The sequence below is a fragment of the Mauremys reevesii genome, linkage group 12 (genome assembly GCF_016161935.1).
Source record: "Mauremys reevesii isolate NIE-2019 linkage group 12, ASM1616193v1, whole genome shotgun sequence".
NCBI classification, from domain to species: domain Eukaryota; kingdom Metazoa; phylum Chordata; order Testudines; family Geoemydidae; genus Mauremys; species Mauremys reevesii.
The window spans coordinates 17,215,931-17,228,697 of NC_052634.1; the positions used below are offsets into that span (position 1 = coordinate 17,215,931).

Below are 12,767 nucleotides of genomic sequence, written 5' to 3' on the forward strand. Positions count from 1 at the left end.
GCGGGGGGAGCAATCCCGGCGCTACAAAGGGATCCCCAGAACAGAGCCTCGTGCACAGCACCCTCTGGGTGTGCAGACAGTGTCCCATTCCCCCCAGCTCATCCCCCCAGGGACTCACCCATGGCAGCTGCACGACTCACTGGCTCCCCTTGGTGTGCGCAGGTGACGGACTCCGGACTGTACGTCTGTGTCGCTACCAGCTCGACGGGGGAGACAACATGGAGTGGGGCCCTGGCAGTGCAAGGTCAGTAACGGACCGGTTCAGCTGGGCCCTGCAATGTAGGGGCAGGTCGGGGGGCTGGGAGCAGGGAGTGGGTGCAAGTGGCCCAGACACACACAGTAGCTGTGCACCAACCAATTTTTCCCCATGGGTGCTCCAGCCTCAGAGCACCCATGGAGTCAGCGCCTATGGTTCAGATGGCTGTAAAGTCCCCTCCACTGCAGGAAGCTCCTCGCTGCATGGGGATGGAGTGCTGGTGAGCCACGCTGCACTGGCAGGCCTGGAATCTGACATCCCTCGCCCGCAAAATGGGCACAGCACAAGCAGTGGCCCTGTGTCTCTCCCCTGCCGTGCCCTCCTTGGCCTCATCTGCCAGAGGTAGCAGTTGTGGCAGCCCAGCTCAGCTCGCGGGTGGTGGAGTTGGCAGTGCCAACACGGGCCGAGTTTGCAGCAGGGCCCGTGCACGGAAGGGCTCTGAATTTGCCGGCCGGAACCAAGTCTGGGAGCTGGAGTCAGGTCTGGAAGCACACGCCCCTGGGCTGGAATCGGTGCCTCCCCGGAGCTCACTGTCAGTCTGTCAAACTGTCCTTCTCTAGAGACTGGGGCTGACCTCCAGGTGCAGCTCTCCGAGCCAGGCCACCTCCCCGGGCCCCCCTCAGTGCCGCTGGTCACCGATGTCACCAAGAACAGCGTGACCCTGGTCTGGAAGCCGAGCCCCCAGAGAGGGGGCGCTGCAGCCACCACGTACATCATCGAAGCATTCAGGTAACGCCTCACGCGCTGCTGCCCAGGGCGCCCACCAGAGAGGCCCCAAAAAACAAAAACCTGGGGGGCCCAGAGAGGGCCTGCTTTGGGATGGGGGAGGGGGGCCAGGCTGGGAACACAAACCCAGCCCGAGTGCTCCTGGGCTCCCCGCCCGATCCTATCCCACCCCCCATCTCTCGCTGGCCTGCTGGACTCTGGAATCGCCCTCACATGGCGAGCCCTGGCTCTGCTGCTGGCCCCCTGTGCCGGGCCAGGCCCGGGCACTGCCCAGCCCTGCCCGGTGCTCAGGGAGGTGGCAGATGACCTGGCTGTGGCTCACCCCTCTCCCCATGCCCCATTGCAGCCAGTCCGCAGGCAGCACCTGGCAGACCGTGGCCGATAACGTGCGGGTGGAGAAGCACACGGTGAGCGGCCTGAACCCCAACACCATCTACCTCTTCCTCATCCGCGCCGCCAACGCCTATGGGCTGAGCGACCCCAGCCCCGTCTCGGAGCCGGTGCGCACGCAAGGTGAGGCAGCCCGGGCACAGGGCAGAGCACGGGCCGGGGGTGGCTCAGCAGAAGGCAGGCATGGGCAGAGCCAAGGGGTTCTCCTGGGGGGATGGGCAGGGCCCAGGGGTCTCAGTCGGGGGGTGGGCGAGGTCAGAGAGGAGGGCAATGGACGGGGTTGGGCTGGGAGTGCTCAGCAGCAGGGGGCTGGGCTCAGTTGGGGTCTCGCAGGCCTAGCCATGGAGCAGGGCAGGGGCTGGATGGCAGGACACCCGACGGCTGCCGAGTGTCATGGCCTGTCCTGATGCCCCCGCCTACCCCATCAACACCTGCACTGGGCTTTGGGGCCAGATGTCTCCCCTAGGCCCGCCCTGCGGGCTCTGCTCCAGCAGCACAGGGCAATGGGGTGTGTCCAGGCAGCCGAGAGGTGGGAGCTGGCTCTTGCCATTGGTACAGCGGCCCCCGCAGAGGGCAGGGGCTCCTGGCCGTCCCTGCAGGCTCCCTGGGCAGTCGAGCTTAGTGGGCACCTGGAGACAGTTATGTTCCCAGCCCAGTGGCTAGCTTGTGGGGCACCTGTGCCCGATCCTGGGTCTCTGTCCTGTGCCCTGACCAGTGGGGTGACACCGCGCCCACGCTGGGTTTGTTGGCAGACGTCAGCCCCACCAGGCAGGGTGTGGATCACCGGCAGGTGCAGCGCGAGCTCGGCCAGGTCGTGGTGCAGCTGCAGGAGCCCGTCATCCTCACCTCGACCACCATCCAGGTGTCCTGGACGGTGAGTACCGGCTCCGGCTTGGCCCGGGGGTGGGGAGGTGGAGGCGGGCATGGAAGTGTAGAGAGAGCCGGGTGGGCGTGCCAGGGCATTGTGGATGGTGCGTTGCTGGGGGTGGCATAGAGGGGCAGGGGGCAGGGGCAGCAGGGGGCCTGGAGGGGCAGGGGCGGTGCAGCGGGCATGGGGAGGCTAGTGGGGGGCATGGGTGGAGGTGTGTCAGTAGGGAGGGAGGGGGGCAGTGCAGTAGGTGGGGTGGGGGCTGCACAGCATGCGGAGCAGCCTGGTTCCAGCTCTCCAGAGGCTGGGGGCCATGTTGGAGCCACGGGCGAGCGCTCCCCAATGCTGTCCCGTGGCTTGGCCCCCTCCTCCCCAGGTGAATCGCCAGGCCCAGTTCATCCAGGGCTACCGGGTGCTGTACCGCCCGCGGGGCGGCGCCTGGCTGGTGCAGGACGTGCCGGCGCCGGCCCAGCGCAGCGCCGTGCTGCTGGAGCTGCACAAGGGCCAGGAGTACGAGCTCAAGCTCCGCCCCTACTTCGACGAGTTCCAGGGCATGGACAGCGAGGTGCTGGTGGTGCGCACGCCTGAGGAAGGTCAGTGCGGGGGGTGGCAGCCCCAGCGCAGGGCCGGCATCTCCCCAGGCAGCTGCCGTGCCGTGGGCCAGCGCCGGAGCCGTCTGCAGGGCCTCGGGCTCCCTGGTGTCCTCGGGCAGAGGAGCCCGGCGCTGAGCAGAGGGGGAGGGCAGGCTGGGGGGTCCGGCGCTGCTGAGGGGAGGAGTGTGACGCGCATCTGGGCAGAACGCCGACCTGCCTGCCCCATGGACGGGCTGTCCCATAATGCCGACCTCGGCTGACCTGACAGCTCCCCAGGCCGTGGGCTGTGGCTGCCTACTGCCCGTCATGGAGCCAGCGGCCATGCTCCGGGACGGGCTCCCTCCCCGGCCTCTGCCGACAGGGTGTTGGCTTATCAGAGCCGTGGCCGAGCAGCTACCGCCTGGGCTGGGAGCAGGGCTTGCTGTCCCCCCTGGTGTGCTGGCTCCCTGGGGCTGGGCCAGGTCCAGGGGCCCCAGGAGGCTCTCGGGGCCAGGCCTGGTGCTCACGGTTGGCCGGTCCCCTTGGCGCCAGTGCCCAGCTCAGCGCACAGGGGGCAGCCCCCCCTCAGTGCTTAGCACTAAACCCTCTTTCCTCCCTCCCAGCCCCCAGTGCCCCCCCTCAGGCGGTTTCCGTGGTAACAGTGGGCAACAGCACCAGCATCAGCGTGTCGTGGGAGCCGCCCCCCGCCGGCGAGCAGAACGGCATCATCCAGGATTACCGGGTAAGGTGGTAATGCAGGGGGCAGGCACCAAGTGAATCCAATGTGCCGGTCACAGGTGCTGCCGGGAGGGTTCGCCCCCGCTGGCACGAGTCACCAAGTCCCCGCACTGCCTGCAGGCTCTGGCAGGGCCGATGCCAGGCACCTGGGGGTGGGGGCCGCTGCTCCGTGTCGTCCCCGAAGCCCCGGGTAACCAGAGTCTTCTCCCTGGCAGATCTGGTGCCTGGGGAACGAGAGCCGCTTCCACATCAACAGGAGCGTGGAGGGCACGGTGCACTCAACAGTGCTGCAGGGGCTGGTGCCCGGGGTGCTGTACCGCACCGAGGTGGCCGCTGTCACCAGTGCCGGCATCGGAGTGAGGAGCGCGCCCGTCACCATCCAGATCAGTGAGTGCGCCCGGCAGAGCGGGCACGTGGCGGCTCTCGCCCCAGGGCCTCCCTTTGCCCCCCTCCCTGCCCAGGCTTTGCACGTCTCTCACCCGTGGAGTCGCTGCAGCGCTGTGCTGAGCTGGGCACTGCCCGTGCGCGGTGAGGGGCAGCGAGGCACTGGAGTGAGGGTGAGACGACTCCGTCTGGACACGCTGCCGGGGCGCTGGGTTGCTTGCAGCTCAGCAGACTGCAGGCAGGGCAGGCAGGGAGGGGAAGTCTCTGCCGTGGGTGTCAGGGCTCAGTGCCTGCTAGGGTCAGAGGGATGCTGACTGCCGGGATGCTGGGGTGTGTGTGACATGGCACCGGTGGCGTTCACGGGGTTGCAGCAGAGTGGCATGAAGGGGTACATGTGCCAGCTGCCCTCCTCTGCCCTACAGGCAGATGAGTCCTGCAGCCCCAGCGGGCCATGCAGACGCCCTCTGACTGCCTTGCCTTTGCCACCTGTACCCACCGCAGAGCCTGCCCTGGACCAGGGCTCGGTGCCCATCAGCAGTGGGGAGAACGTGAGCCTGGCCGAGCAGATCACAGATGTGGTGAAACAGCCGGCCTTCATCGCGGGCATTGGCGGGGCCTGCTGGGTCATCCTGATGTGCTTCAGCCTCTGGATCTACTGGCGCCGCAAGAAGAGGAAGGAGCTGAGCCATTACACGGGTGAGGGGCCAGCTCCCCTCCACCCCCACCCCAACCCCCATCGACATGCACCAGGGACCACCCTCACCCCAGTGCGTCAGGGACCAACCCCATCCCAACCCCCACCCCAGTGCACCAGGGACCGCCCCCATCCCAGCCCACACCACCATGTACCAGGGACCGCCCCACCCCAGTGCACCAGGGACCACCCCCACCCCAGTGCACCAGGGACCACCCCCATCCCAACCCACACCATCATGCACCACGGTCTGCCCCGACCCCAACCCACACTACCACGCACCAGGGACCGCCCACACCGTCACGCACCAGGTTCTGCCCCCACCCCAGTGCACCAGGGACCACCCCTACCACAACCCTCCACCACCACGCACCAGGGACCAATCCCGCTCCAGTGTGCCGGGGACAGCCCCCACCCAATCCCTACTCCACTGGCCCCAGGCTACGCAGGCTCTGCCCTCTGGGCCTCGTACGCCCCGCACTCTCTGCAGGACAGCAAGTAGCACCTTGCAACCCCTGAGCCCTCCTGCGCCTCCCTGGAGCATCCAGCCCCTGTCCCCGGCTCTCTCAGTGTGCCCAATCCACTGCTCCCAAAGGTACAGTGCACCCAGCTCACCTGTTCCCCTCCACTCACCGCCCTGCTTCACGCTCACCCGGTTACATAGCAAATGAAGTCCGAGCACGTACTCGAGAGCCTCGGCACTCTCCCGTCTCATGCAGCAGTGGTTCTCAGCCTGTACTCTACGGGGCCTGGGGGGCCTGCACACTGTCTGTGGGGGCCGCGAAAGACAGACTGAAAAGTGATGGAACAGAATTCAATTATATACAGACAATTGGCTTCCAAAGGGGTCTGCAAAGGAGAACCACAGTCATACAGTACTGCTCGGCCGTGCTTCCCAGCCAGGCCGGCTGCGCCCCTCGGCCAGGAGAGCACGGCGGTCAGTGAAGGATCCAGGGGCCTCTTGGTACCCTGAGTACATCAGACCAACCTGTTGGCCCGGTGCTGACTGTCCATTTTTGGAGTGGAACGCCCGGTCGGAAAGGGACCTGGTGGCTCCGGTCGGCACCACTGACAAGGCTGTTAAAAGTCCAGTCAGCGGTGAAGTGGGGGCCCAGGGCTAAGGCAGCTCTGCATGGCTCCCAGAAGCGGCCACCAGGACCCTGCATCCCCCACATCCCAACCCCCAGCCCTGAGCCCCCTCCTGCCCCCTGAATCCCTCATTTCTGGCCCCACCCAGAGCCTGCACCCCCAGCCCAGAGCCCGTACCCCCCCACCCCTGCACTCCAAACTGGAGCCCTCTCCCACACCCCAAACCACTCAGCCCCACCCCAGAGCCCTCCTGCACCCCAACCCCCTGCCCCACCCTGGTGAAAATGAGTCAGGGTGGGGGAGAGCGAGTGACAGAGGGAGGGGGGATGGAGTGAGTGGGGGCAGGGCCTCGGAGAAACGGCGGGGCCGGGACGGGGCCTCAGGGAAGGGGTGTTTGGTTTTATGCCATTAGAAAGTTGGCAACCCTAAGTATGGAACTGAGGGGGGCAGTACCCAGCGACCGGGCGGAGACAAGCATCTGCTACCACCCCCTGAACGAGCTGCCCCCTCCTGGTGACCGGCCTTAACTCCCCGTCCTAGGAGCAGGCTTCTCCCTAGATATATGACTTCTGCAGCGTTCTCTGTGGGTCCATCTCGCAGAGCTTGTGGCGACCCAGGGGGCTAGTGGCCCTCGGCTGAGACCTCACAAGCCACCCTTTGGTGAACCCTTACGCAGATATCTGCCATGGGGATCCCTGTGCCCGCTGCCCGTTGGCTCCCAGGGGTCCCGGGGTCACAATGGTGGTGGGGGAGGGCGGAGTAGGGCTCCCCAGCGTGGCTGCTAGCACCAGACAGCTGGGATGGAGGCAGCTCCAGGGGAACAAGGCTGGGACCCAATGAGTCACCCACCCCCTGTCAATACAATGTCCCAGGCTGTGGGCTGGGGTCTGACGGGGCTGAGGTGTGCCATGCTCCCGTGAATGCCCCTGTGCTGCCCTGTGCCTGGCCCCAGCTCCCACCCCCTGCCCTGCCGCTCGCTCCCCGGCTGTGCCCTGGCATTCTGCTGCGACTGATCGTCTCCCCTCCTCTCTTGCAGCCTCCTTTGCCTACACGCCAGCAGGTAAGGCCCTTCCCTCGCCCCAGCCACGGGGCTCCCCGGGAACGTGTCGGGGCCCCTTGACCCAGCTGGAGTTACAGAGATTATCTAGAGTCCCATTTCCCTGAACGCAGGAGGCGGCGAGCAGCAGGAGCCGAGCCTGCTGTCACCTGCACCCAAAGAGCTTTCCTCTGCTCGGCTTTCTCGCTGCTGCCGTCTCTGCCATGTCTCTCACCCCCTTCACCCAGTGGTGCCCGGCCGAGCCCTGTCCACATAGGTCAGAGCCCGGCCCGGCCTTGGAGCTGTCTTGGTCCTGGCCTGTGACATGGGCCTGTGTTTGGGGGGGGCGGGGTTCGGGCTGCTGGACTGCGGGAGCTGCCTGCTTACCACAGCCTTGTCACCGTGCTCTGCAAAGACAGCTGGGCCCGACCACCCGACCCCCAGCAGCCGGGTCTCACCCGACCCCCAGCAGCCGGATCCCACCCGACCCCCAGCAGCCTGGTCCCACCCGACCCCCAGCAGCCTGGTCCCACCCGACCCCCAGCAGCCGGATCCCACCTGACTCCCAGCAGCCAGATCCCACCCGACCCCCAGCAGCCAGGTCCCACCCGACCCCCAGCAGCCTGGTCCCACCCGACCCCCAGCCAGATCCCACCCGACCCCCAGCAGCCGGGTCCCACCCCACCCCAGCAGCGGATCCCACCTGACCCCCAGCAGCCTGGTCCCACCCGACCCCAGCAGCCAGATCCCACCCGACCCCAGCAGCCTGGTCCCACCGACCCCAGCAGCCAGATCCCACCCGACCCCCACGAGCCGGGTCCCACGCGTCCCCCAGCAGCCTGCTCCCACCCGACCCCCAGCAGCCAGGTCCCACCCGACCCCCAGCAGCCTGGTCCCACCCGACCCCCAGCAGCCGGGTCCCACCCGACCCCCAGCAGCCGAGTCTCACTGCAGCGTCTCTGTCTCTTTCAGTCTCATTCCCGCATGCAGAGGGGCCGGCCCGCGGCAACAGCAGGTGAGTGCAGAGACCCCCCCCCACCCCACACTCCGCAGCTGCTGGGGAAACCCTCCAGCGGTGCTACCCAGCATGCAGTGCACCTAGCCCCAGCCCTTCCCTCTCTCCCTGCAGACCGGGCATGCTGGCCATGGCCACCAGCGCCTCCAACTACCCCTGGCTGGCGGACTCGTGGCCCGCCCCCAACCTGCTGCGCAATGGGAATGCCAAGGAGCCTGGCACGGGCTGCTGCACGGGGATCCACGATGCCACGGAGAGATATTACAATGGTACTGGTGGGGCATGGGGAGCTGCGGGTGGCCAGGCCCTGGCAGGGGGCTGGGCTTAGAGCAGTCAGGAGAGAGGCCAGGACTGTGGGAGCTGGGCGGGTGAAGGAGCCGACCTGAGTCCCTCTCTGGGGGCCCAAGCCGGCTTCGCTGTCGCTGGCTCTGGGGAGCAGCTGGGCCGAGCCCCTGGAGAGGGGCAGGAGAAGCAGCCCAAGGCAGCTGGGCCAATGCTGGCCACTCTGGGCCAGCAATAGCTCGGAGCCCACGTGGCGGGCGGGGTAGGAGCCAAATGGCCCCAAAGGCGGCTGAGCTGTCCCCATCGCGAGGTGTCCTGTGTCTGTGACTTGCCCCGCAGAGGCCGGGATTTCCAACTACCTCGCCCAGACGGAGAAGTTTGGGGCGGGCGCGTCGGACGGGCCCATTTACAGCACCATTGACCCTGCCAGCGACGAGCTGAGGACCTTCAACGGGGCCTTCTCGCAGCACACCACGCCTTACGCCAGCACGCCCCTGGTGCCGTACGGGGTGCCCAGCCTGCCCTCCCCTGACGCGGAGGAGAGCCCGCGGAGCCCCCAGCCTGGCCCCTCCGGCAGCCAGTACGCGCTGCCGGAGCGCAGCAGGGCTGAGCAGGGTAGGGACGCCGGGTGGGAACCGCTGGGGATGGCAGCTGGGCAGGCAGTGGGCCCCGGGGACGTGGGGTGGGGCCCCGTGACCTGGTGCCAGGCACAGAGTTCTCTTCCGGCAGCTGGGCCCAGTCGCCCTCAGGGCATGGGAGCCACATTCCGCTGCCAGGAGCGCCCCAAGGACAGCGCAGAGTGTCTCCAAAGGGGATCGGCTGGACCCTGGGCCCAGCCCATGGCCTCAGCAGCCGCTGTGGAGCCCCCTCCCTGCAGGTGAGCCCCTGTGACGCAGGAGACAGGGGGCTCGCTGTGGGGCTGCCCCACTCCCTGTGTCAGAAACGCCTGTCTGGCTCCGGTCTCTCTAGTGGCGAAAATCGGCAAAGCAAAGTCGATGGGGAAGCCGGTGAAAACGCCCTCTCTGAACTGGATGGAGCTGCTGCCCCCTCCGCCTCCGGCCAGCGAGCTGAGCCAGTACACCGAGGAGGAGGAGGAGGACGAAGAGGAGGAGGAGGAGGAGCTGGCTGCCAGGTGAGCACAGTTACCACTCTCTCTGTCCTAGCAGGGACGGTGCCAGCAATGCCATGGGCAGGATCTCGATGCCCTTGGCAACACAGAGTCTGCACCAGTGGCTGCCAGGGCCAGGCAAACATCGCCACCGGCACCAGGCTGCCCCAGCCCTGCTAGAGACGCCGCAGGGAGCTGGGAGGGTCCAGGCAGACCTTTGGCATTGCCAGCCTGCCCTGGACTCGCCCAGGCCCGCCTGGGTCAGGTCAGAGGCTCGGTCAGGAGAGTCTGTGGCAAAGGCTGATTACAGCTGTAGCCGTGGGGCACCTACCACTTCAGCCTGGCTTTGCCCCAGCCCAGGATGGCAACGTGTACTACTGGGGGGCTCAGGGCGCCCTCACATCAGCCCTATCAGAGCCTCAGCCATGGGCTCCGGGCAGCACAGTGGGTGTCACCCCTGCCGCGGCCTCTCCAGAGCGAGGCTTGAGCCATGGCCTACACACGGGAGCTGGGCCAGGTGGCCGTGTAGAGCTGGGTAGGGTGGGAGGCGCGGCGGGCGGGGCGGGGCAGGGCAGGGAGATGTGGGAGGCATGTGGGGCAGGGAGGCACATGGGGAGGCATGTAGGGCTGAGCAGGGAGCTGCATGGGGCTGGGCAGGGCGAGGGAGGCACCTGGGGCCGGGCAGGGAGGAGCGTGGGATGGGTGGGGAGGCGCAGGGGACAGGCGTGGCGTATGCAGCTGGCTGGGGTGAGAGAGGCACATGGGATCGGGCAGAGAGACCTGTGGGGTCGGGCGGGGAGACACATGGAGCCAGACGGGGAGGTGCGTGGGATGGGTGAGGAGGCCTGTGGAGCTGGGAGGGGAGGCGGGTGGGCCGGGTGGGGAGACACGTGGAGCCGGACAGGGAGGAATGGGGGCCGGGCGGGGAGGCCTGTGGAGCTAGGCAGGATGAGGGAGGCCCGCGGGGCTGGGGGGGTGGCTGTGAGAGCCAGAGGCGCCATCCAGGCCTGTGGTGCCCAGCAGGGTCTAACATCCCCCCGCTTGCAGCATGGACGCAGAGGAATGGTGCCCCCCGCTGCCCGAACGCACCTACCTGATGGAGAACGTCCAGGAGGAACAGTGCCCCCTGCCCCCGCCCCGCGGCGACATCGCCTCACCTGCCCACTCCTACGGGCAGCAGTCCACGGCCACGCTGACGCCCTCACCGCGCGATGAGATGAGAGCTGCCGAGGACATCCCCAGGCTGCATCACTTCGAGATCCCCCACCTGCCCCGGTAGGAGGCATCCCCGCCCCTGGGGCTCAGGCTCCGGGAACTTCCCCGAATCCTTCGCGGGAGAGAGAAGCTGTGCGGATGGAGTGCCAGCCTGGGTCGCGCCAGCTTCCCCGCTCAGCGCTGCCTGTGCCCCTCAGTCCCGACCTGCCGCCCCCTGATAGCCCAGCCCTGGGCTCCCCCCACACACGGCAGAACAGAAGAATGGCCAGACTGGGTCAGACCAATGGTCCGTCCAGCCCAGTGTCCTGTCTCCTGACAGCAGCCAGGGACAGGTGCTTCAGAGGGCAATTATAGTCCAGTCCCAGCTCCACAGGCAGAGTTAGGGACACCCAGAGCATGGGGTTACTGCCCTGACCAGAGGCGCCAACTTCCCCTCTACCCGCTGGGTGCTTGACTCCCACCCGCCCTTGGCCCACCTCTTCCCGCCCCTGCACCGCCCTCACCCCACCCCCATTCCACCCCTTCCCCAAAGTCCCCGCCCCACCCTGCCTCCTTCCCGCCCCCATTCCACCCCTTCGCCAATGCCCCCACCCCTTCTCCGCCTCCTCCCCTGAATGTGCCGCATCCCCACTCCTCCTTCTCCCTCCCGGACATTCCTAAGCGCCGCCAAACAGCTGTTAGGCGGCGGTGGGGTTGCGGGAAGTGCTAGGAGGGAGGGATAGGAGCGGGGAGGCAGCGCACTTGGGAGGGGGGGAGGAGGCGAGGCAGGGGCGGGGGGTGAGGAGAGCTTGGCTGCCGGTGGGTGCCGAGCACCCACTAATTTTTCCATGTGGGTGCTCCAACCCCAGAGCACCCACGGTGTCAGGGCCTATGGCTCTGACCCTCTTGGCTAACAGCCATAGTCAGACCTATCCTCCATAAACTTAGCTCATTCTTTTTGGAACCCCATTATAATTTGGCCCTCACAACATCCCCCGTGGGCAGCAGGTGGAGCCACCCTTTGGGGAGGCTAGCCCCAGCTCAGCCCCTTCTGCCCACGCCCCCCCCGCAGCCAGAGCCCCAAGAACCCCGCTCCTGCCCAGAGGAGGCCTGTGCACCCACCCCTCAGCCAGATCAGTTCCAGGCCACCTGGCGCCCCGAGGGACCCCCCCACACACACACACACCTGCTCGGAGGTGCCCCAAGACTCCCCCGCCACCCCCCATGGCCTGAGGAGTCCCAGGCCAGCTCCACCCCCCGGTCCCAAGCTGCATCTCTGTGGTCCATCTCTCTGCTATGCCCCATGCAGGTTCCGGGGCGGCTGAGGAGGCAGCATTTGTTACTCAGCTTCCTGGGTTCCTCCGTAATCTCCCTTGACTCCCCAGGCCTATTATACCCGCCGCCCATGACATCCCCTGGCAAGGAGTTCCACAGGTTGACAGTGCGTTGTATGAAGAAGGGCTTCATTGTGTTTGTTTTAAACCTGCTGCCTATCAATTGCATTGGGTGACACCTGGTGCTTGTGTTCTGTGAAGGGGTAAATAACACTTCCTTAGTCACTTTCTCAATCCCGACCCGCAGCCCCCTGCTACCCCAGCCCCTGCTCCCCCAGCTCCACTGTATCCTGACCTGCAGTGTCCACACTTACCCTCGCCTGGGACAGGGCTGTGCTATGCTGTGCTGTGGCTTTAGACTGGGGAGCAGAGCTGAAGCTGAAGGGGCTCAGAGCGGTCCTGCGGCATGGCCCTTGTGCAGCCAGTGGAGATGGGTTGCTGGCTCTTGGTCCAGAGCAGAGTTGTGTGCACCCCTGAGGGGGCCGAGAGGCTGGGTTCTCCTCTCAGCAGGCCCCATTGGCAGGGGGCAGCTGTAGCAATGGCTGGTGTTTGCAGGTCTGCCCGGGTGCGGTGGGTGGGTGCCAGGAGCCCTGCCCCTGGCTCCTGGAGCCGCCCGCTCCCAGGCAGTGGGTGGGTTAACTGGGCTGTCCTTGCTGTTTTCCAGGCGATTACCGAATGGCTCGGGGGCCTTGCCCAGGGCCCCGAGCCCGCCCCTGACTCAGTCCGACCCAAATCTCAATGCCCTCGCGGACGGGGCCGATGGCCACACACCCAGACACGGGCACAGGCGCAACCTGAGTCAGACCCCAGCGCACAGTGCTGAGAACGTCAGTTCCCCGAGCCCAGGTGAGTGCAGCCCAGCCCCCGACGCTCCCGCAGCAGCACCTGTGCCCGGCCGGAGGGACCGATACCCCCTCTCCCGCCATGGTCAGCCCCTGCCAGGCCTGGTGCCTCTGCGGGTGCCAGGGTGGGATCGGGCGCTCCGGCTGCGGAGAGCCTGCCCAGAGCTGGGGGAGCAGCGAGCTGGGCGCTACGGGCACATGCTGTGGGGTGCGGGCGAGGCCCGAGCGCTCAGCCAGCA

At 67.0% G+C, this 12,767-nt stretch overlaps 1 protein-coding gene across 3 annotated transcripts in view; it reads left to right on the forward strand.

Annotated features, from left to right (window-relative positions):
- Nucleotides 1-12,767, forward strand: part of LOC120375836 (roundabout homolog 3-like) — a 130,665-nt gene that overhangs the window by 115,232 nt on the left and 2,666 nt on the right. For 2 of the 3 annotated variants that reach the window (XM_039496794.1, XM_039496795.1), the window contains 15 exons: nucleotides 163-244; nucleotides 817-985; nucleotides 1,329-1,495; nucleotides 2,125-2,246; nucleotides 2,617-2,833; nucleotides 3,436-3,554; nucleotides 3,766-3,937; nucleotides 4,436-4,630; nucleotides 6,754-6,777; nucleotides 7,726-7,768; nucleotides 7,883-8,037; nucleotides 8,390-8,665; nucleotides 9,020-9,182; nucleotides 10,206-10,433; nucleotides 12,351-12,532. In XM_039496794.1, coding sequence (XP_039352728.1) covers nucleotides 163-244; nucleotides 817-985; nucleotides 1,329-1,495; nucleotides 2,125-2,246; nucleotides 2,617-2,833; nucleotides 3,436-3,554; nucleotides 3,766-3,937; nucleotides 4,436-4,630; nucleotides 6,754-6,777; nucleotides 7,726-7,768; nucleotides 7,883-8,037; nucleotides 8,390-8,665; nucleotides 9,020-9,182; nucleotides 10,206-10,433; nucleotides 12,351-12,532 — 2,314 coding nt within the window. The remainder of the gene's footprint in view (nucleotides 1-162; nucleotides 245-816; nucleotides 986-1,328; nucleotides 1,496-2,124; nucleotides 2,247-2,616; nucleotides 2,834-3,435; nucleotides 3,555-3,765; nucleotides 3,938-4,435; nucleotides 4,631-6,753; nucleotides 6,778-7,725; nucleotides 7,769-7,882; nucleotides 8,038-8,389; nucleotides 8,666-9,019; nucleotides 9,183-10,205; nucleotides 10,434-12,350; nucleotides 12,533-12,767) is intronic. The other variant, XM_039496796.1, reaches the window with a different exon arrangement.